Source organism: Lemur catta, chromosome 13 (assembly GCF_020740605.2).
Source record: "Lemur catta isolate mLemCat1 chromosome 13, mLemCat1.pri, whole genome shotgun sequence".
Classification (NCBI taxonomy): Eukaryota; Metazoa; Chordata; class Mammalia; order Primates; family Lemuridae; genus Lemur; species Lemur catta.
Genome location: NC_059140.1, coordinates 42,236,470 through 42,258,020, shown reverse-complemented (window position 1 = coordinate 42,258,020; position 21,551 = coordinate 42,236,470). Strand labels below are relative to the sequence as shown.

General features: G+C 37.5%; 1 protein-coding gene and 1 non-coding gene across 3 annotated transcripts in view; one reads left to right on the top strand and one right to left on the bottom strand.

Annotated features, from left to right (window-relative positions):
* PIBF1 (progesterone immunomodulatory binding factor 1) overlaps positions 1 to 13,738 on the top strand; it is a 189,059-nt gene extending 175,321 nt beyond the window's left edge. For both annotated transcript variants that reach the window (XM_045567309.1, XM_045567310.1), the window contains one exon: positions 13,324 to 13,738. In XM_045567309.1, the coding sequence (XP_045423265.1) occupies positions 13,324 to 13,374 (51 nt within the window). In that variant the 3' untranslated portion in view covers positions 13,375 to 13,738. The remainder of the gene's footprint in view (positions 1 to 13,323) is intronic.
* Positions 13,739 to 14,522: 784 nt separating this feature from the next.
* On the bottom strand, positions 14,523 to 14,629 carry LOC123649528. Its single transcript, XR_006739036.1, has one exon. It is a non-coding gene; the product is annotated as a U6 spliceosomal RNA (small nuclear RNA).
* Positions 14,630 to 21,551: the final 6,922 nt, after the last annotated feature.

The window sequence follows — 21,551 nt, the reverse complement described above, 5'->3', positions numbered from 1 at the left end:
CCATGTATGTTCTCTGCAGTACATCAGCTTCTCGTTGTTTCTCTCCTCGTTTCTGTTTACTCGTAGTTTCCACTTCCTCATTAACTTGCTCACGGCCCCTTGTCTTGAGACAGATTTCTGCACATCCTTTCTATATCTACGCTCTTATTACCTAGTTCTCCCTGGATTTTCCAAGACTAAGACTCTAATTGGCGTAGCTCATCCTTGTAGGGTGATACCCCTTTGTGGCGAGACTTCCTAAGGTTATTAGCAGCCTGTAGAATGGCCGCCCTTACTGGTGAGCAGAGGCCACACGGTGCCAAATATAACTGCCTAGGGCTAGTTATTAGGCCTGTGGCGGGGCAAGTTTTGCTCAGAAAGTGAGCTGAGATTTTGGCAGACACTATACTGTATCTATTACATTATAATCTACAGGAGGAAAGCAGACAGACATTAATGGGAAATAGGGTCAGATGAAACCCACAAGATACAAATACTTAAGGCTGTCAGCACTCTCAGATCTACCTTTCCTGTCCTATTCTGTTCCAAGCAATGAACTACTCTCCTTCTGACTTTGACCTCTTACATCTCTGACTTTAGCTTCATAATCTGATTGTACATTCCTGAAAACCTGGCTGGATTCAGTACATGGGTAACAATAAGATTTCCCTAGTACCTCAGTAAAGGTTATAATGCAATGAGGATAAAATTAAGAGGATTCGATATGTAAAGTATTAATTGAGTAGTTATTTCCTTCTTTTTGCTTATCCGTATTCTCTATTTTGTTCTAAAATAAAGGTTTTTTTTAAAAAAGTATCAGGGGAAAATTTTTTTTAAAGAGGTACGAGCTCAGCTGTGTCCTAATGAAAACTGAGAAGTCACACTGTAAACCAGACAATTCAAGACCATGTGCTAATGAGGAATTAGTAATGTGAACTGACTGGGTCACCTAGGGCAAGTCTTTTAAACGCTCTCAGTGTGTTCTTATCTGCAAAATAAGGCGAGAGGTTATATGAAATGAGTTCTGGACTCCTTTTATTATAACATGCTATGATTCTCTTCAGGCATCATAATTTTTAGTTATTCTTTTGAATATTTTCAGTTTCCATATTAATACCACTTTGCATTTTCTCTGAACTTGTTAGTAAGGAATTAAACTTTTTTTGTTTTTGTTTTTGTTTTTTTGAGACAGAGTCTTCACTCTGGGAGGCCGAGGCGGGAGGATTGCTCGCTGTCAGGAGTTCGAGACCACCCTTAGCAAGAGCGACACCCCGTCTCTACTAAAAATGGAAAGAAATTATCTGAGCAGCTAAAAATATATATAGAAAAAAAAATTAGCCAGGCATGGTGGCACATGCCTGTAGTCCCAGCTACTCAGGAGGCTGAGGCAGGAGGCTTGCTTGAGCCCAGGAGTGTGAGGTTGCTGTCAGCTAGGCTGATGTCATGGCACTCGAGCCCGGGCAACAGAGTAAGACTCTGTCTCAAAAAAATAAATAAAAAAAAAGAGAGAGAGACACAGAATCTTACTCTGTCTCAAAAAAATAAATAAAAAAAAAGAGAGAGAGACACAGAGTCTTACTCTGTCTCAAAAAAATAAATAAAAAAAAAGAGAGAGAGACACAGAGTCTTACTCTGTCTCAAAAAAATAAATAAAAAAAAAGAGAGAGAGACACAGAGTCTTACTCTGTCGCCCGGGCTCAAGTGCCATGACATCAGCCTAGCTGACAGCAACCTCACACTCCTGGGCTCAAGCAAGCCTCCTGCCTCAGCCTCCTGAGTAGCTGGGACTACAGGCATGCACCACCGCGCCTGGCTAATTTTTTCTATTTTAAGTAGAGACAGGGTTTCGCTCTTCCTCAGGCTGGTCTCAAACTCCTGACCTCAAGCAATCTTTCCGCCTCGGCCTCCCAGAGTGCTAGGGTTACAGGTATGAGCCACGGCACCTGGCCTAGTAAGGAATTTATAATGCAAATATTTGAAATAAGTCCAAATCATTTCATAATCCTATAGTTTTATAGCTAAAATGGAAACATTTCTAATTTATTTCCAGATCCTTTAGCTGAAATTATTTATTGCTGGTATTTTCCCCTGACATTACATTCAATGATGGATAAATGGATAGGTGTGTGTTTATGTATGCATTGAAAATATGAGGAAAGCACACACAAACCACAGTGAACTGGACAATGGAGTAGAAGCAGAGCTGTGATGTAGAGGAGAAGGAGGAATAAGAACTTGACATTTTTTATGTGCTTTTTTACATTTATAAAAACATTTTGCAGTATGCGTGTAATATTTATATTTGAAGACAATCCCAAAAGGTGCATTTTAGAGAAAAGCTGTAGCCATTGAAATCACACATGTGGCAGAATTGTTCAGGCCTTTAGTGCACCAACAAAGACTAGATTGAACCCCAAATATAAGTGCCTAAAGGACAAAAGCTGTATTCCTATTGTCTTTCACAGCACATGAACAAAGCAGACACTCAATAAATATTTGGTAGGGAAAAAAGAAGTTCGTTCTCTCCCAAATTTAGTTATCTTCTTAGCTGTTAATACTCTAAACTGGGTGGGGAACTTTAATGTTAAACTAAACTACAGGGAGAGTGAAAACTGCAGTTCCCAAGACTATAGTTAGTGCTGCTTCTGCAACAGGCAGCATCAGTGCAGTCCCCTTCATCAGAAGCGCCCAGTTCATTCCCACTAATCATCTACTTTCTCTCTCAAGGTAGCTTTTCGCTGTGCTAGCCCTTTTCTTCAGTCTCACTTTCTCCTTTCTAGAAAAACCTGAAGCTATTCTAATCCGTACAGCAATTTTCCTTTTTCCTCCCTGAGCAGCATGGGACTATCTTCTGCTAGTTTTCTGCTGCCATCCTATTCCAAAATACCATTTGTACTCAGGATTCACATTATCGTCACTGTTTCCTGAAAACCTTCTTAAAAATCCAGATACTAGCAACCCTGCTATTAGTCTTTTCTCCAAGTAGATTGTTAAGCATTAAAACAAAAAAGAGCCTTAGGCTCCAAGTAGGGTAGGAACACAGTAAGACCGTGCAGCGCCAGTATATGGTGTATGAAGGGTCTGAATTACAGTGAGTTTTCAAATAAGTACAATGCAGTTCAGCAAGTGTGTACCAACTATATGTATGCAAGAACCTGTGCTAAATATTATAGATATCTGATCATTAAGATAGAATCAGCTTTGGCAGGGCGCGGTGGCTCACGCCTGTAATCCTAGCACTCTGGGAGGCCGAGGCTGGAGGATCGCTCAAGGTCAGGAGTTCGAGACCAGGCTGAGCAAGAGCGAGACCTCGTCTCTGCTAAAAGTAGAAAGAAATTATCTGGCCAACTAAATATATATAGAAAAATTTAGCCGGGCATGGCGGCGCATGCCTGTAGTCCCAGCTACTCGGGAGGCTGAGGCAGTAGGGTCGCTTAAGCCCAGGAGTTTGAGGTTGCTGTGAGCTAGGCTGACGCCACGGCACTCACTCTAGCCTGGGCAACAGAGTGAGACTCTGTCTCAAAAAAAAAAAAAAAAAAGATAGAATCAGCTTTAAAGATGCTGCTCCTCTAGGATCAAGGGTGGTAAACAAATAACAATAGTATAAGGCAAAATTGGATGATCTACCTTAAAGGAAATATTTAAGTATGTAGGTTATAAAGATAGTTTTTCTCATTATTTGTTCATGAGGAAAAGTTGATAATTTTATCAAAAATGGAATTTATTAAGCACTAGGATATGAAACTCCATCATCTTGGACTGAGTAAAAGTGGTTCTAGCATTAGTGATTCCACTCAGAGTCAGAAGTCTGGCAGGAACTTTAATCCCCAGCAAGCACACAACTAAATCCTAAAATGCAAAAAGAACATCAGTGAACTTCCTGTTAAGACTTGCGTTGCTGGACTAGCAAAAGAAAATTGCACTATTGCACATCATAATCTATTGTTTACTACAAAAATCATGTGGTAACTGCTATTACTTCTGTTTTCTCTTTTGTTTTCTGCTTTTCTCCCCCACTCCCTTTTTAATGGACTGGGGGCAGATCCTTAAATATATGCTTTCTGTTTCCCTAATCATAGGAAAACTATTCTTTTGCATTAATAATAAATTAAACATGTTTTGTTTTTTGTTTTTTGTTTTTTTTTGAGACAGAGTCTTGCTTTGTTGCCCGGGCTAGAGTGAGTGCCGTGGCGTCAGCCTAGCTCACAGCAACCTCAAACTCCTGGGCTTAAGCGATCCTACTGCCTCAGCCTCCCGAGTAGCTGGGACTACAGGCATGTGCCACCATGCCCGGCTAATTTTTTCTATATATATTTTAGTTGGCCAGATAATTTCTCTCTATTTTTAGTAGAGACGGGGTCTCACTGTTGCTCAGGCTGGTCTTGAACTCCTGACCTCGAGCGATCCACCTGCCTCGGCCTCCCAGAGTGCTAGGTTTACAGGCGTGAGCCACCGCTCCCGGCCAAATTAAACATGTTGATACTAAAAAAAAAAATGGAATTTAGCAGTTTGTTATATAGTAATATAATGAGTACAATTGTGTGTATTTAGATAAGTGACACAGGATGCCACACTGGACTAGCATCACCACAGAGTCATGTCCCAACCCTGTGCCTCCCAACATTTTTCATAACATAACACAGAAAAGTATAACATTTGTATGGCACAGTGGGGTAAATGAACTTTGCTGTAGATTGAGGGTCTAGAGCCACCCCAGGAACTGGTGCTTGAGGTCAATAGCTTAACATACATATAACACTTCCTTAGCACATTTTTGCCTGGAAGCTCTGGTCTCACTTTTTAGTGCCAAATGTGGGCTCCTCTCACCAAAGTATGGCCAGACCTCAATATCTCTAGCTATGTACATGTACATTTCTTAAATATTAATTTTTCAATTTCTAGTATCAGGAATACTAATCACAACCTCTTCCCGATGTAATTTAGCTGGTAAGCTAAATTAGAAAAAAAGAATTTCTTAGCCTGGAAATAGGGCAATGAGGGTTGAATGCTCTCAGACAGCCTCCCGTTTAATGGGTCGTAAAGCTCAGATTAACTATCCTAAACTCACTTGAGTTGGGCCCTGCCTGTGAGGACTCGTAAGTACATATTTATTTGATTCCCAGTTTATAAGTTTTTTGGAAAACAAAGTCTACCAGACATAGTCTTTCTTTTCCTTAGAAAAGTAGTACTGAAAAAACAGAAAAGTAGTACTGGTTGAACACTAATAGATTCTTAATCTCTAGCTCTTTTTCTGGATTTCAGGAGTAATCCACCAGGCTTATTATGTCTGCATTTATCAGTCATCATTCTTTCCAATTTTAACAAACTTTCTCAATGTAATATAATCCCCAAGTTATATATTAATGCTTTAGTTGGTTACTTCTGGGTGACACAGAGGTCCCTATCTTATCAGTTACTTGTCTCCAAAATCACATTGTAATCACATTGTAACATAGTTAAATTTCTTCTGGTAGGTTTCCAGTTAATCTTGTCATTTGTCTCTAGTCCTGCTTTCTGAGCTCTTTCCTAAATCTGGCATTTGGTTTACTTTGGGGCTTGCCAACACTCCACTAACAATTCAAGGTTTCTATTAATTTGTGCTGTCTTTATAAAATTACAAATATAATTAGCTTAAGCCAGCAAGTAAAATTTAAGGCAATGTTTTCCAGTATAAAAGGTTACCTTGTAGGCCAAGTGTGGTGGCTAAAGCCTGTAATCCCAGCCAGCACTCTGGGAGGCCAAGACAGGAGGACTGCTTAAGGCCAGGAGTTCAAGACCAACCGCAGCAACATAGCAAGACCTCATCTCTACAAAAAAATTTAAAAGTAAAAAAATTAGCATAGTGGCATGTGCCTGTAGTCCTAGCTACTATGGAGGATCACGCAGAAGGATCTCTTGAGCCCAGGAGTTCAAAGTTCACACCACTGTACTATAGCCTGGGTGACAGAGTAAGACTCTGTCTCTTTAAAAAAAAAAAAAAGCTTACTTTTATGTAATCTCTATGTCTAATATGAATATAATGTTAACACACACACACATATATATACATACATATGAAAAGGGCTTTATACACATGTTATTTCATTTATATATATGTTTATTTATTTTAAAAATTTAAAATAAGTGCCCTCCTCAGTTTAAAGGTTAATTCTATGAATAACTGGAAAGGCATTTCAAATTTTTTTACATAAAGCACCATCTTATGGATACGAAGGATAACTTTATTAAGATGGTAGTATAAAAGAAATGCAATTGTTCAAACAGCTGAATGAAATTACCAAAATAAAAAGCAGTAAATTGTATATCTGAATTATTTTGTCATGCCCATTTTATTTTTTTAAATTGTAAAAAAAAAAAAGTAATAAATTTTTTGTAGAGACAGGGTCTCACTGTGTTGCCCAGGCTGATTTCGAACTCCTGGCCTCAGTACCCATTTTATTTAACAGCCATCTATCAAGAGTCGGCAAACTCTTCTCTCAAAGGGCATGACAGAAATATTTTAGGCTCTGTAAGCCCCATACTCTCTCTATTGCATAGTCTTTGTTTTTTTTTTACCTTTTCTTTAAAAATTTCAAAACCATTGATAGCCGCAATACATTCAAAAACAGACCATGGACCATAGTTTGCGGATCTGTGATCAATTTTATGCCAGTTGCTCAGTACTAATCAGGAGTTGGTAAAGGCTTAGAAACTTCCAGTGTCTGGAACTTAGGGCTATCACTAATAGCTAGCATGTTACTAAAATACCTGGAAATAAAGAATATACATTTCATAAGAATCAAATCACCTTTCAGAAATACTATTATTAATATCTACTTGGAATTTATTCAAATTTTGGTAGTTATGAGACTTAGTAATGTAGATGAAAAATCACTGTGACATATGCTATTCTAACAGAGAACCTGAATTTCAGACAATACTATGATCAAGGGCACAAGTTCACCAATAGAAGAATTGAACATATCCTTGAATGAGTGAATTTGAGTTCATACTTCAGAGTATGCTCTTGCCATGCCTTACAGGTTATTCCCATTTCCATTCAATAATTGGGCTATTGCTTAGAATCATAAATACTACATCAGTTATCCACCATGCTTATAAAGGGTATTGTTGCCTGATTAATTGAAAGCATATTATTGTATTACTGTAGTAGAATTTTCTTTCATATTGCATAGGGGAAATTCTTGAATATAGACTCGCGTGAGATTTTGTGTCCAGACTTAAATAGAACTGAGAGGCTTCTGTCACAGTAGACCCAAACAGCATTCATTCATTCATTCAAAAAATGTTTATTGAGCACTTACTTTGTCCAATACTATTCTAGGTAGTAGAGATACAAAAATTCCTGCCTTCATGGAGCTTACATTCTTAAATGGAGATAGGCTATAAACCAACCAACAAACAAAAAAATAAATTATACAGGATGTGAAAACATGACAAATGCTATGCAGAAAAATAAAATAAGGAGGGGAGGGATGGCTTCTCTGAGAAGGTATAACTTAAGTAAAGACCTAAAAGGTACAAGAGCACATGCTTAAGATTTTTGAGCAGCTGGGTTTTTCTAGAAGTATCATCATTTTATAATATTAAGAAATTTTCAATTATTGTATGCAAATAAAAATAAATTCTGATGGAAACCTACTTTGCTATTAAATACATAAAAGATTAGATTTCTTTTTTTTGTCATTTTTCCTATTTAAGATGGAATACAGGCCGGGTGCGGTGGCTCACGCCTGTAATCCTAGCACTCTGGGAGGCCGAGGCAGGTGGATGGCTCGAGGTCAGGAGTTCGAGACCAGCCTGAGCAAGAGCGAGACCCCGTCTCTACTGAAAATAGAAAGAAATTATCTGGCCAACTAAAAAATATATATAGAAAAAATTAGCTGGGCATGGTGGTGCATGCCTGTAGTCCCAGCTACTCGGGAGGCTGAGGCAGTAGGATCGCTTAAGCCCAGGAGTTTGAGGTTGCTGTGAGCTAGGCTGACGGCACAGCACTCACTCTAGCCCAGGCAACACAGCGAGACTCTGTCTCAAAAAAAAAAAAAGATGGAATACAGCCTATAGTTTCAGCTACTCGGGAGGTTGAGACAAGAGTGATCACTAGAGCCCAGGAGTTCAAGGCTGCAGTGAGCTGCGATCGCCACACTGCACTCCACCCTGTGCAACAGAGCAAGTCCCCGTCTAAAAAGAAAAAACGATGGACAGCAAAGTCCAAATAGCTAACACTGGAAACAATAAGCTAACATTGGAAACAATGGTTTTCCAGTATTGCTGCCATTTCTCAAAGCATTAAAAAAAAAAATTCTTGGTTTTTTGATTTTGTTTTTATTATGGTAAAACCCATATAAACGTTACCATCTTACCCGTTTTTAAGTGTACGATTCAGTAGTGCTAACTATATTAGGTGTTGTGAGATAGATCTCCAGAAGTTTTTCCATCTTGCCAAACTAAAACTCCATACCCATTAAACAACTCTCCTTTTCCCCCTCTCCCCAGCCCCTGGTAACCACCATCTACCTTCTGTTTGTGAGAGTTTGACTACTTCAGATACCTTTAGCTACCTTTTGGAACTGACTTACTTCACTTAGCATAATGTCCTCAAGGTTCATCTACATTGAATTCAGTTCCTCTTATGGAATTGTTGTTTGAGTCTATGCCACACTCTTTTGAAAAAGTATTCCTTTGTTTAAGCCTTATTCCAGGCAGCGTCCCTTCCCCTGAGCGCCCCACAGTTTAGTAATGTGTATCATAAATACTGAATAGGAGGCAAGTACAGAACACCGAGAGTCACATTTGTATTCTCAGACCTTGACACCAGAATTGAAAGATGAATTACAGGAATGGAATTGATTCAGGCAGAAATTATTATAATAAGGTGCTGAAGGTGGTGGTGAAGAGGAGAAAATGACAGCTGTAGGGATAAATTAGATTGGGTGAGAGACACCTCTACAGAGAAAAGAAGCGGGAAGACAGGATAATACTGACTAACCCATGGAAAGGAGTGTGAAGGAGGCATATAAGGGAACTGGCAGAGTGCCGTCATGTTTTACTTGATAAACACACTTCTTAATTGCTCTGCTTATTTGCCTCTTGGTATATGAAGAAAAATAAGATTATATAGAAAGAAATTAAAAATTAAGTGCTTCCAAATACTTTATGATAAAATGTGAACAGTACCACAGAAATTATTTTAAAATATAGTCTTTGAAGTTTACTTTGAGCCATATAATCAAAAAAGTTCTAAGATTTTGTTTTACCTTTAAAAACTGACGTTTAGGCTAAGAAATATTAGTTAGATATTCAAAAATTCAATATCCGATTGTATCCAATGTCAAAACTGTAGGTAATATAGAGACCAGCTACCCAGATACTCTCATTAATATATAAAGCATTTAGATTTAAAATGACAGATCAGTATTCACCAAAACTGGTTTTTATAAAAAATGACAATAGCGATAAATGTGTTTATTTAACCAACATGTATTGAACATCATTTTATGACCTCCCTCAAGAAATGAACAGTTCACTGAGTGGCTGATTCAAGTAAACCTTTGTAACAATTATACAATAAGTTCAATATTGAAGGCTTTAAGTTCTTAAAAGGAGTTACCAAAAGAGGCTTGAAGTATCAGAGCAGGCTTCCTAGAGAAGGTGACCTTCGAGCTCAGTCCTAAAAAACAAACAAGAGTGAGCTTTTCAGGGAGAGAGAACATCAAGTGAGAAATACTATTAATAGCATATATTGAGGTCTAAGTGCTTTACATACATTATGTCATTTTATTCTCCCAACAGCCCTTTGAGGTGTATTACTGTATCAACAAGATCCTTTTAGGAACCATGACACATTCTGAAGGGATGGTTTACAGGCTTGTAGAAACCAACAAATGATGACGAACAAACGTCTTAGGACGAGGAACTACACAAAGCTGTAACCACTCAAGGGGCTGGGAAGGGAGCCTTCTTATGGAAACTGTGGTCTTCTGCAGGAGAATGTAGCCACTGCCAAACCACAGCTAGACAAAGAAGGATCTGAGGAATAAACATCCACACTTTTTCTCTTCCCACCTTAGAAACTGTTTCCCACTGGTGAACCTAATTGGAAACCAGAAGGTATAGCTGACAGCTTCCTGAGACACAGAAGCAGGTTAGAAAAAGATGGAGAGTAGATCAGCGGGTACCCAGAAAATCCAGCATTGTTATTTTTTATTCTCCCCAAATTGCTTATGAAGTAACTGAGAAGTCATCAATTTGCCCTGCTTTACAAAGTTAATAAATAGCTGGCACCTGTGCTTCCAAACACTGTCCCATACTTTGCTGAAACCATAAAAATCAAAGGAGACATGGCATTGAGTACGTACTGCTGGCCACACACTTTCCTGTGTGCTGAAGATATAACATGAAATAAGATAAATGCTGTAAATTATTTGAGAAGAAAAATCAGGCCAGGCGTGGTGGCTCACGCCTGTAATCCTAGCACTCTGGGAGGCCGAGGCTGGAGGATTGCTCGAGGTCATGAGTTCAAGACCAGCCTGAGCAAGAGTGAGACCCTGTCTCTACTAAAAATAGAAAGAAATTAGCTGGCCAACTAAAAATATATATAGAAAAATTAGCCGGGCATGGTGGCGCATGCCTGTAGTCCCAGCTACTTGGGAGGCTGAGGCAGGAGGATTGCTTGAGCCCAGGAGTTTGAGGTTGCTGTGAGCTAGGCTGACACCACGGCACTCTAGCCCAGGCAACAGAGTGAGACTGTGTCTCAAAAAAAAAAAAAATCAGCATCTTTAGGAATAGTGTCCTACTGCAAGTTCAGCAGTTTTAGCAAATTATTTATTTTCTCAGATAAAGGCCTGGAGATGAGCATTTCAGGACAATATATGGCCCTGTGAAGTCTTCAGGAGCCTAGGTTCCTTCTGCCTTTCTCTTTAACCATCCTTGGAGTGTAGCTTCTGTTCTTAGAATCATAGTACAGTTGCTATAGCCTCAGCCCTCACATCTGCATTCTAAGCAGAAGGCAAGAGAAAAGGGAGGAAAACAGAAAATACCACCTCCCTTTCTAAAGGTGTTTTCCCATTAAATTCTAACCAACATCTTCATCTTATATCCCACTGGCCAGCATTTACTCACATGGCTGTACCTAGCAGCAAAGGAGACTATTAAATGTCGTTTTTAACTAGATGAGCCCATTGCTCTACTACTAAAATCAGAGTTTATTATTAAGAAGAGGGAAGTATAATAGATAGAGGGTCAGTAACCAGCAGCCTCTGTCACAGGATCTGATTCATTTTTATATCCCCAGGTCCCAACACAAGGACTGGCACAGAATAGGTGGTCAATTAAGTGATATTAAACTTATGTCAAGTATAATAATCTAATTCATGTACCCACTAAAAATATATAGAAAAAAAATTAGCCAGGCATGGTGGCGCATGCCTGTAGTCCCAGCTACCCGGGAGGCTGAGGCAGGAGGATCGCTTGAGCCCAGGAGTTTGAGGTTGCTGTGAGCTAGGCTGACACCACGGCACTCACTCTAGCCTGGGCAACAGAACGAGACTCTGTCTCAAAAAAAAAAAAAAAAAACAAACAGTGAATAAAATAGCATTGTGGCTTATACTGTGAGTTCTTTGGCTTTAGTTAGGGTTGGCCACCTTTGAATTCTCTTGACAGACAGCATTTGGCCTTTTCTAGTGATTTCCTTATTTTTGTCATGAAAGTTTCTTTCACCTTATTACCAAGGACTTTGGACTTTCTTTTGAAGAAAGAACTACTGAAATACTGATTTGTATTTGCATTTTAGATAGATAAGCTTGAAAGGATTGTGAACAAAGAATTGAACTAGGTAGAAGAGAGAGACAATCAGAATAGGCAATTTTTTTTTTTTTTTTTTTGAGACAGAGCAGAATAGGAAATTCTTGCAGGGACCAAGTCAGAAATGATGAGAGCCCAAGGTAAGCTCCAGTGAGGCCAAGATAGAAACAGAGCAGAGGTTAAAAAGATATTTCAATAAAAGTTAAGGACTGGTTTAGAATGTATGTGACAGATAAAAGGAGGGAGAAATTTAAGCTGAAGAGGCATCTAGCATTTCTGGTTTAGGTGAAGGTATCTGTAGCTCCCGTTAGAAGTGTGGTGGGTGTACAGATTGGCAGGGGGAAGGGAGGGTGAGGGGCCCACTGGCTTATTTTGGTGGTGGTTGAAGCTGGCCATGGTCATAGCTAAGGTCAGGAGGAGCTGGTCATTGATGTCTCTAACATTTTGTGCATTAGCTATGGCATATGAAGCAATAAGCTATCATACTTATCTATGTGCCTATGTACATCATATTTGGGAATATAGTACTTTATAGTTTTAAGCAGATATAAGTAGTAAAGGAATAAACTGCATATTTGATTTATTATAGTGTATTGTATAAAATACGATGTTTTGATTGGAATCAGTGCCTTATATAAGGAGCTCTGAATGTTTTATTCTGTAGCAGTTCACTTGTGCTGCCTTTTTCTTACTGCTCCGTACAGCCTGGCTCTTTTTAGGCTGAAATGATTGAGCAATAAGCTTAAGAAGTACTCTGGTAAATACTTAGCAATTCATAAGATCCAAAACACAAAAACCCAACAATTTGGACCTAATATCTTAATAAATATCTATTTGGGTTTTTTGTTTTTTTTTTTTTTGAGACAGTCTCACTCTGTTGCCCAGGCTAGATTGCCGTGGCATCAGCCTCACTCACAGCAACCTCAAACTCCTAGGCTCAAGCAATCCTCCTGCCACAGCCTCCTGAGTAGCTGAGACTACAGGCATGTGCCACCATGCCCGGCTAATTTTTTTCTGTATATATTTTTAGTTGTCCATATAATTTCTTCCTATTTTTAGTAGAGACGAGGGTCTCGCTCTTGCTCAGGCTGGTCTCAAACTCCTGAGCTCAAATGATCTACCCGCCTTGGCCTCCCGGAGTTCTAGAATTATAGGCATGAGCCACCTCGCCCGGCCATAAATATCTGTTGAGTGAATGAGTATCCATATCTATACAGATGAGAAGTTATGTCCTTGGTTTTTTATAATTCTCTTTGAAAATAGAATCAATTCATAAAATAGTCACTTGTACAATAGGTTAAATATAGGCTTTGAGCCAGAAAACACAGATGTGTGTTTTTTCTACCTGCATACCAGGTAGGAGATTATTTCAGACAAAAGACAAAACATGTGCCCTTGAGTAGCCTTCTGAATTAAGAAAAGCAATTATTTACTATAGTTTACATAAAAAGCCCCAATGTAATATAGTTGTCTGAATTGCCTCTCATAAGCATTTTATTTGATTTTTTTCTTTTCTTCTTCTTTTTTTTTTTTTTCTCCCAGACTAAAAAAGAAGCACCTGAGTGGTCTAAGAAACAAAAGATGAAGACCTAGTGTTCTGGATAAGGAAGTACCTGCTATATCACTATTTACTCCAGAAGTTTTTTTTCTGATTGGAAGAAAAAGTTCATCTTAATCATGTACTTGACATTTTTTAACTAACTAATTTAATGTTTATTTTAACTAATGTTAAATTTATAAGTTTTGGCATAATCAAAGTGTATAAAGTACAAACAATCATATACTTTATTTTTGTTTTTTTCTATTTTGTTACAGGATAAATATGTATTCTATGGTTTCCATTTTGGAGTTTTCATAAAGGTTCAATGCATTTCAAATGTGTGGCTTAGAAATATTTTGGTGATTATATTTTCTAAAATGCCTAAATTATAAAATAAAGAATCATTTGTGGAATCTACTACAGGGTCAAATGTCCAAAAATCATGTAGATGGATGTGGATTGCTGATTCTTTCTCTGGGTTCTATTTTTCATACATTTCATATTATCATTAATCAGTAAAATCTGGCAGAAAGTCTGTAATTCTGTTGGTAAAGTAAAAATTTGGTGGAAACTGTTGCCACACTGGTCATCACATTGCTGGTCCAGATGCAGTATGGGCCACATTTCTGATCAGTGAGAAAAAAAAATCAGTAGGATTTTCTTTTTTTTCTTGTCATAATATGGTCCATTCCTCCTTCAAGTTGTATAATTTAAAAGAAAGGAGGGGTCTTGCACAATGGCTCACGCTGGTAGTCCCAGCTACTTGGGAAGCTGAGGCCAGAGGATCTCTTGAGCCCAGGAGTTGGAGGCTGCAGTGAGCTATGATTGTGCCACTGCACTCCAACCTGGCAACAGAGCGAGACCCTGTCTCTAAAAAAAAAAAAAGAAAGAAAAGAAAGGAGGAAGGCGAGAGAGAGGGAAAAAATAAAAGAGAATATATATATGTATTTTTATATGAAAATATATCAAGTTTTCTCAACCACTATTGACATTTTGGGCTGGAGAGTTCTTTGTTGGGGTTGGAAGTGGGGGCCAATCCTATGCGTTGTGTGATGCTTAGCAGCATCCCTGGCCTTCAGCTTGAGATGCTGGTAGCACCGCCACCCCCGGTTCTGACAACCCAAAAATGTTGTTTATGGACATTTGGGCTCCTTCCACCTCTTAGCTATTGTGAATCTTCTTACTTCTTTTTTTTTTTTTAAATAATATGGAACGCTTCATGAATTTGCGTGTCATCCTTGCACAGGGGCCATGCTAATCTTCTCTGTATCGTTCCAATTTTAGTATATGTGCTGCCGAAGCAAGCACAATCTTCTTACTTCTTAACCCTTACCTCATCCTCTCCTGATCATGGCATTTTCTTATTTAAAAATAAATAGAGGGTGCAGTGGCTCATGCCTGTATTCCCAGCTATTTGGGAAGATCCCTTGAGGCCAGAAGATCCAGACCAGCCTGGGCAATATAGGGAGACCCCCGTCACTAAGTAACTAAAATAATAAAAATGAAAGTAAATTAAAATTAAGCATAACAGTCTTATTTTTTCTTGATGAATGTTTTATGAAACATTGCCCAAATGTAAGAGTAATAGCTACCATTATCAAGCTCATTCTATCAGTTACTGTGTTACATGCTTTCTACTCATTAATTTATTTAATCTTCACAGTAACTCTGCCAAGTAAGCATTATCATCATTTTTAAAAAGAAAAAAACTGAGACTCAGAAAAAATAACGTAATGGCGCAAGATCAGACACACAATAAACAGAAATGGATTTGCACCAAGTCTGTCTGATTCCAGCGGCTCTGCTCTTTACAGTACACTGCACTGCTGCTCACACTTTGCCCCATGCTTGCCTCCCACCCTCAGTGCAGTGCAAAGGAGGAGGGAAAAAATCTTGATCTAGCAGTTTGTCTTTGGGGCGGGAGTAGGGGTACCTGTGGGACTTAGCATAGTTTTTTTCTTTGTTGTTGTTGTTCCTGTTTTAATATTTTAACCACCGCCTCAGCTCTCAGAGCGCAGTGGAGCGGTTTACACTAGTCTAATCGCCGGGGCACTGGGGTGTAGTTTTATTTTTGTTCAAGACAAGTTCATGGATATCAAATCTATTTCTAAATAATTCCATGACTCACCAGGGCACACCTGCAATCCTAGCTACTCTGGAGGCTGAGGTGGGAGGATTGCTTGAGCCCAGGAGTTGGAGACCAGCCTAGGCAACACAGCAAGACCCCATCTCAAAAATAAATAAATAAGTATTTTTTTAAAAGAATTTCTTGACTCTTCTAATAGTTCTTACTAGATTAATAGGATATAGTCAACTTTTCAGAACCAACTAAATGGCATGTATTCATTTTTATTGATTCATTCAACAAACAAGAAATATTCTTGTTTCTTTCATTCAACAAACAAGAAACATTCTTTCATTCAACAAACAAGAAAAACTTAAAAGTGTGTAAGGCATTCAATCTATGAATTGTTTATCTTCATCCTTTTCTCAAATGACCGAAAGGAGTTTATTATTACTGTCCTCAATGTAGAAATTTCTAAAAAAAAAAAAAAGTACCATCTAGGACCCAGAGCATTCCAAATTCACTATGTATATTGTACATGCAGTTGTTAGATAATCATCCATCAGGAATTAGAAAGAATTCCCACATTTAAGAATCTTAAGAAAGATTCCCACATTTAGGGGAGGTTAAAGTTGTTAATGAGCCAGGTTTCCTTTCTTACAAAGACGCTGAGACAGACAGAAAGTCTACTGTATTATAAAGCCCTTGCTCACAGCTTTATGGTAGGCTTCTTTGGGTCACTTAGGTTTAACAAAAGTAAGAATTTTCACTTAATTCTTTGAAAAAACATTTCAATTTTATTAAAATTAAGAAAATGCAGCTTGTATCTGAAATGTTCTCAAGTGAAATTGATGACGGGAATTTCCCCTTAATCTTACAGGGTAAAAATTGGGGTTATTATAACTTTCCCACTGATATTGGGTAGATGGATGATATGCAAAAAAAAGGTTGAATGTAACTCATTTTAAAATTTAATACATAGTGTAACTGTTTCAGAGAAAGACTTCCTAAGGCTTAGAAGTCACCAAAGCTAGTACCGAGTCCTCACCCGGTAATCATTTATTTTGGTTGATTTACTGAACCCCTAGTACAGTCCTCAGCTGTACAGGCTCAGAAACTTAATTTTATTAGTGCATTAAAGATGATACGTCTTTCAGGAGTATGCCCATATTTACTAGTGTGTAGATCTTAATGTGTACGTATTACTGCAAAAGTTAGAGTATGACTTACTGGCCATCAGCATACCTGGCACCTTCTCTCCCTATTTCCCCATGTCTTCTGCCATACCATACTCTCATCATTTCCTCCTCTTCTACCTGATGATAAAACATCACAGCTTTTTTTACCCCCTAAACTCTTTTCTCTTTCCATTCTGTACTTATCTCAGAAATTTCTACTCCTTGGGTGCGGTGCAGTGGCTCACGCCTGTAATCCTTACACTCTGGGATGCCGAGGCAGGAGGATTGCCTGAGAGACCCTGTCTCTACTAAAAATAGAAAAATTAGCTGGGCGTGGTGGCATGTCCCAGCTACTCAGGAGGCTGAGACAAGAGAATCACTTGAACCCAGTAGTTTGAGGTTGCTGTGAGCGAGGCTGATGCCAAGGCACTCTAGCCCTGGTGACAGAGCGAGACTCTGTCTCAAAAAAAAAGAAAAAGTCCATCAAATTGTGCAGTTTATTACATGCTGATTGTACTTCAATGAAGATCTTTTTAAAAAGAAGAAGAAAGAAAGTGAATAGGAAATCACCATGTAGAACCAAATGGTTCAGGCAACAATCACCAATGAATGCTAAAGCACTTAGATAAAAGGATAATAGGAAATATTATATGAGGCCATAACAATCTAAAATCACTAATCAACCTTAGTGTCACTAAAGTGGGACAACCAGAAATTATGTGCCTCCTGATGTGATGTAATAATGTGAAATATAAAGCAACACCTATGCAGTATCTTTGCCAAAATAATAAAGTTTAACCCGAATCACATCTTTGGATCTACAGGCAAAACAAGAAGTAGAAAACCAAGCTAAAGGACGCCATGCGGAAGCAATTGACTAAATCCAAAACATGGAACATTCTGAGCATCAAGAAGGTTGATTGTTTCTAGGCTTTCCTTATATCTAGGTTTTTCAGTAAACAGAGATGTGAAATAAAGTGTTCGTATATAGAAGGGAAAAAATCGGAGATCCTACTGATATATCCAATTCAAATTTAAGATTAAAAGATTTAAATTCTGTAAATTTATACATGCATTTCATTTCCTTTTTTTTCTTTTCTTTTTTTCTTTACTTGACTCAAGAATTTCATTTCCTGTATGTGAATTTTTATCACCACCTGAGCTCAAGCCGTCTTGTCCCCTTCCTTAGATTTCTTTGGTAATCTAGCTGGTCTCCTGAAATCCACTCATGCCTCTTTCCAAACCATTTCTACGGTGAATGATGAGTTTTTCTTTTTTTTTTTAACTGTGATTTTTTTTATTTAGAATTTAGTGTACAGTTTAGATATTTACAAGACATGAACTTGAAAAACAGAACAAAATGCAACTGAGGGGTAAGCTAAGAGCACAGTATGTCATTTTTCAATAAAGTATAATTCAAAAGATTTCAAATGACCAGGGAGATGAGCTTGGCTGTTTATTAAGCCCATGTAAAATATTTGATTGTTTCATGTGAGGCAGAGAATAGTTTTATTTTTCACTTAATGCAATCACAGCAATATTTATGATAAAATTATACATCACTGGCAAAGTTTTTAAGTATTGGCTATTTTAATCATAATTTTTGCAATAGCTGCAGAAAGGTATTTCACTTACTGCCTTCACAAATGATTAAGTTCAGAAATAACTTAAAAGCTACTGTGTTGGCATAACAGCATCCAGATAAACAAATACTTATAAATAGATGGATAAAAACATACATTTTATTCTCCTCAGTCCATAAATCCCAAAGGTATGCTAACTTTAGCCATTCCTTTTAGTTTTTGTGCTGTAAGTGTGCTGTGCTTCCTTTATGTTTAAGGAGGATATCTATGCTTTAGAAAAATCTCCCCCCATTTTTTTTTTTTTTTTTGAGACAGAGTCTGGCTCTGTTGCCTAGGCTAGAGTGCCGTGGTGTCAGACTAGCTCACAGCAACCTCAAACTCCTGGGCTTAAGAAATCCTTCTGTTCTACTTCAAGCCTGGGCCAAAAGGAAAAAAAAAAAGAAAGAAAGAAAGAAAGAAAGAAATCCTCCTGCCTCAGCCTCCTGAGTAGCTGGCACTACAGGCATGCGCCACTATGCCTGACTCAGTTGAGCACTTTCTAGTTCAAAAACATAACATTACCCAATACATTTAATTCTGTGACTAATAAAATAGGCTTTAAGTGCATTAAATAGTTTAGAACATGAATTGTCACAAATAGAATGAAATGGAGTAGAATAAAAATGACTGTCTTCTTAACCCAGAAGCAATATAAAATATCCATATGCTTTTCTTCTAATAATGGAAATGCTTATGTACCCTTTACTAGGAAAAAAAAGTTTTAAACTCTAAACATTTAAGTTATTCAGTTCCACAGCAGTTGTGTCCCTTATTTCTGACAGCTTCATAAAAACTGATTAGTTTCAAGCACAGAAAAAGAGACAGTAAAAATACAGTTTTTCTTTAATTTTCTAAAATGCTCAGTCATATGGAATAAATGGATCAAGAGCAGAGAAATGTTCATGGGTTGGAAGAATCAATATTGTTAAAATGTCTGTACTACCCAAAGCAATTGATAGATTCGATGCAATCCCCATCAAAATACCACTGACATTCTTCACAGAAATAGAAAAAATAATCTTAAAATTTATATGAAACCACAAAAGATCCGGAATAGCCAAAGCCATCTCAGCAAAAGAGAACAAAATGGGAAGATTCACAGTACTTGACTTCAAATTATACTACAGAGCTGTAGTAACCAAAACAGCATGGTACTGGCATAGAAACAGACACAGACTAACAGAACAGAATAGAGAACCGGAAAATAAATCCACACATCTATAGTGAACTTATCTTTGACAAAGGTGCCAGGAACATACAGTGGGGAAAGGACCGTCTCTTCAATAAATGGTGTTGGGAAACTGGATACCCACATACAGAGGAATGAAACTATACCCTTACCTCTCTCCATATACAAAAATCAAATCAAAATACACTAAAGACTTAAATCTAAGACCTGAAACTATTAAAAAAGAAAACATTGGGGAAACACTTCAGGACGTTGGTCTGGGCAGGGACTTCTTGAGTAATATCCCCAAAGCACAGGCAACCAAAGCAAAATTGGACAAATGGGATCACATCAAGCTAAAAAGCTTCTGCACAGCAAAGGAAACAATCAACAAAGGGAAGAGACGATCCACAGAATGGGAGAAAATATTTGCAAACCACCCATCTGACAAGGGGTTAATACTTAGACTACATAAGGAGCTCCAACAACTCAATAGGAAAAAATCAAATAATCCAGTTAAAAAATGGGCAACGGATCTGGGTAGATATTTTTCAAAAAAAAAACATACAAATGGCCAAGTTATATGAAAAAATGCTCAACATCACTAGTCATCAGAGAAATGCAAATCAAAACTACTATGAGATATCCTCTCAGCCCAGTTAAAGTGGCTTTTATCAAAAAGACAGGCCATAACAAATGCTGGCAAGAATGTGGAGAAAGGGGAACGCTCATATACTGTTGATGGGAATGTAAATTAGTGCAAGGACTATGGAGAACAATGTGGAGGTTTCTCAAAAAACTAAAAATAGAACTACAATTGGTCTCCTGAAGACAGAGAGTAGAATGATGATTACCAGAGGCTGGGAAGGATAGCAGGGAGTGGGGGATAAAGTGGGGCTGGTTAATGGGTGCAAAAATATTTAGGTACATAGAGTGAACAATATTTGATAGCACAGAAAAGAGACTATAATCAACAATAAGTTAGGGTATGCCTTAAAATAACTAAAAGAGTAGAATTGGAATGTTCCTAACATAAAGAAATGATAAATGCCAGAGGTGATGAATACCCCAGTTACCCTGATTTGATTTCACATTATATGACTGTATCAAAACATCACATGTACCCCCAAAAATATACAACTATTATATGCACATAATAATTTAAAACTTTTTAAAATTTTAAAAATAAAAAAAGAACAGAGAAAAATATTTTATTTACAATTTCTTTCTTCAAATAATCAAAACTTAAGCCCAATAAATGAGAAGAAACATGAGCTGATCAAAATAGTTGACTATCAACTTGCCATTTTAGGGAAATGCATTGAACACTTGAACACTTTTCGGTTAACTTCTCACAGCCAACAAAGGGAGGTGGGCAAACTGTTTGTCATGACTTCTAAATATTCATGAGATCTTCTTGTTATATTTGTACACTATAACTATAATTTTTCTATATCACCCTGTAATTAGCAAGTTGATTCTTAAAAGCTTGCCAGTTCTTTGACACTTTTTTAACATACAGAAAGAAATGGGGTTTTTTGGTTTTTGGTTTTTGGTTCCATCTGAGTCTGCTTGCTAGGGAAGAAATGTTAAAATGACATAGATCTCCCCTCCTCATCTCCATACCATTTCTTAAGGTCTAGAAAAAGAAAATAACCAGAAAATTAGTAATACAGTTTTATGTTCAGCCAGCTCTCATAGATTAAATCAGGCTTTCATTATTTTTGTTTTATTTTTCTAATCACTGAAAACCTCTGCTTATGTTAATAAATAAGCTTAGTTAGCTTTTAGCTCCAAGGTAGTTTCCAGCTTAGTTAGCTCAAAACTCCTAAAATAAACTACTAACTTTTTGTAAATATTTTATGTTAAAATTCTAAAATAATATGAATTTAGAATTGGAACAAAAAAGCTTTTCTAGTCCTTCTCATAATGAAAAGTTGCTACTTCGTTGTATAGTCTTCATTTCACAGAGGATACATGAGCTTGCCATAGATTTCTGTTAACATTCCATTATTTTTCTAAGTCAGTGGTAAACATTATAGTTAAAAATCATATTAAGTTCAACTACCTTCTAGCTTGAATACAAGATAGAAATTTTGGGTACATTTTAAATGTATAAAGTGTCTAAAATAAACTATCAATATGAACTTGCTCATCTATTCTTAATATGCTCATTTTGTATGTAGGCTACCATAAA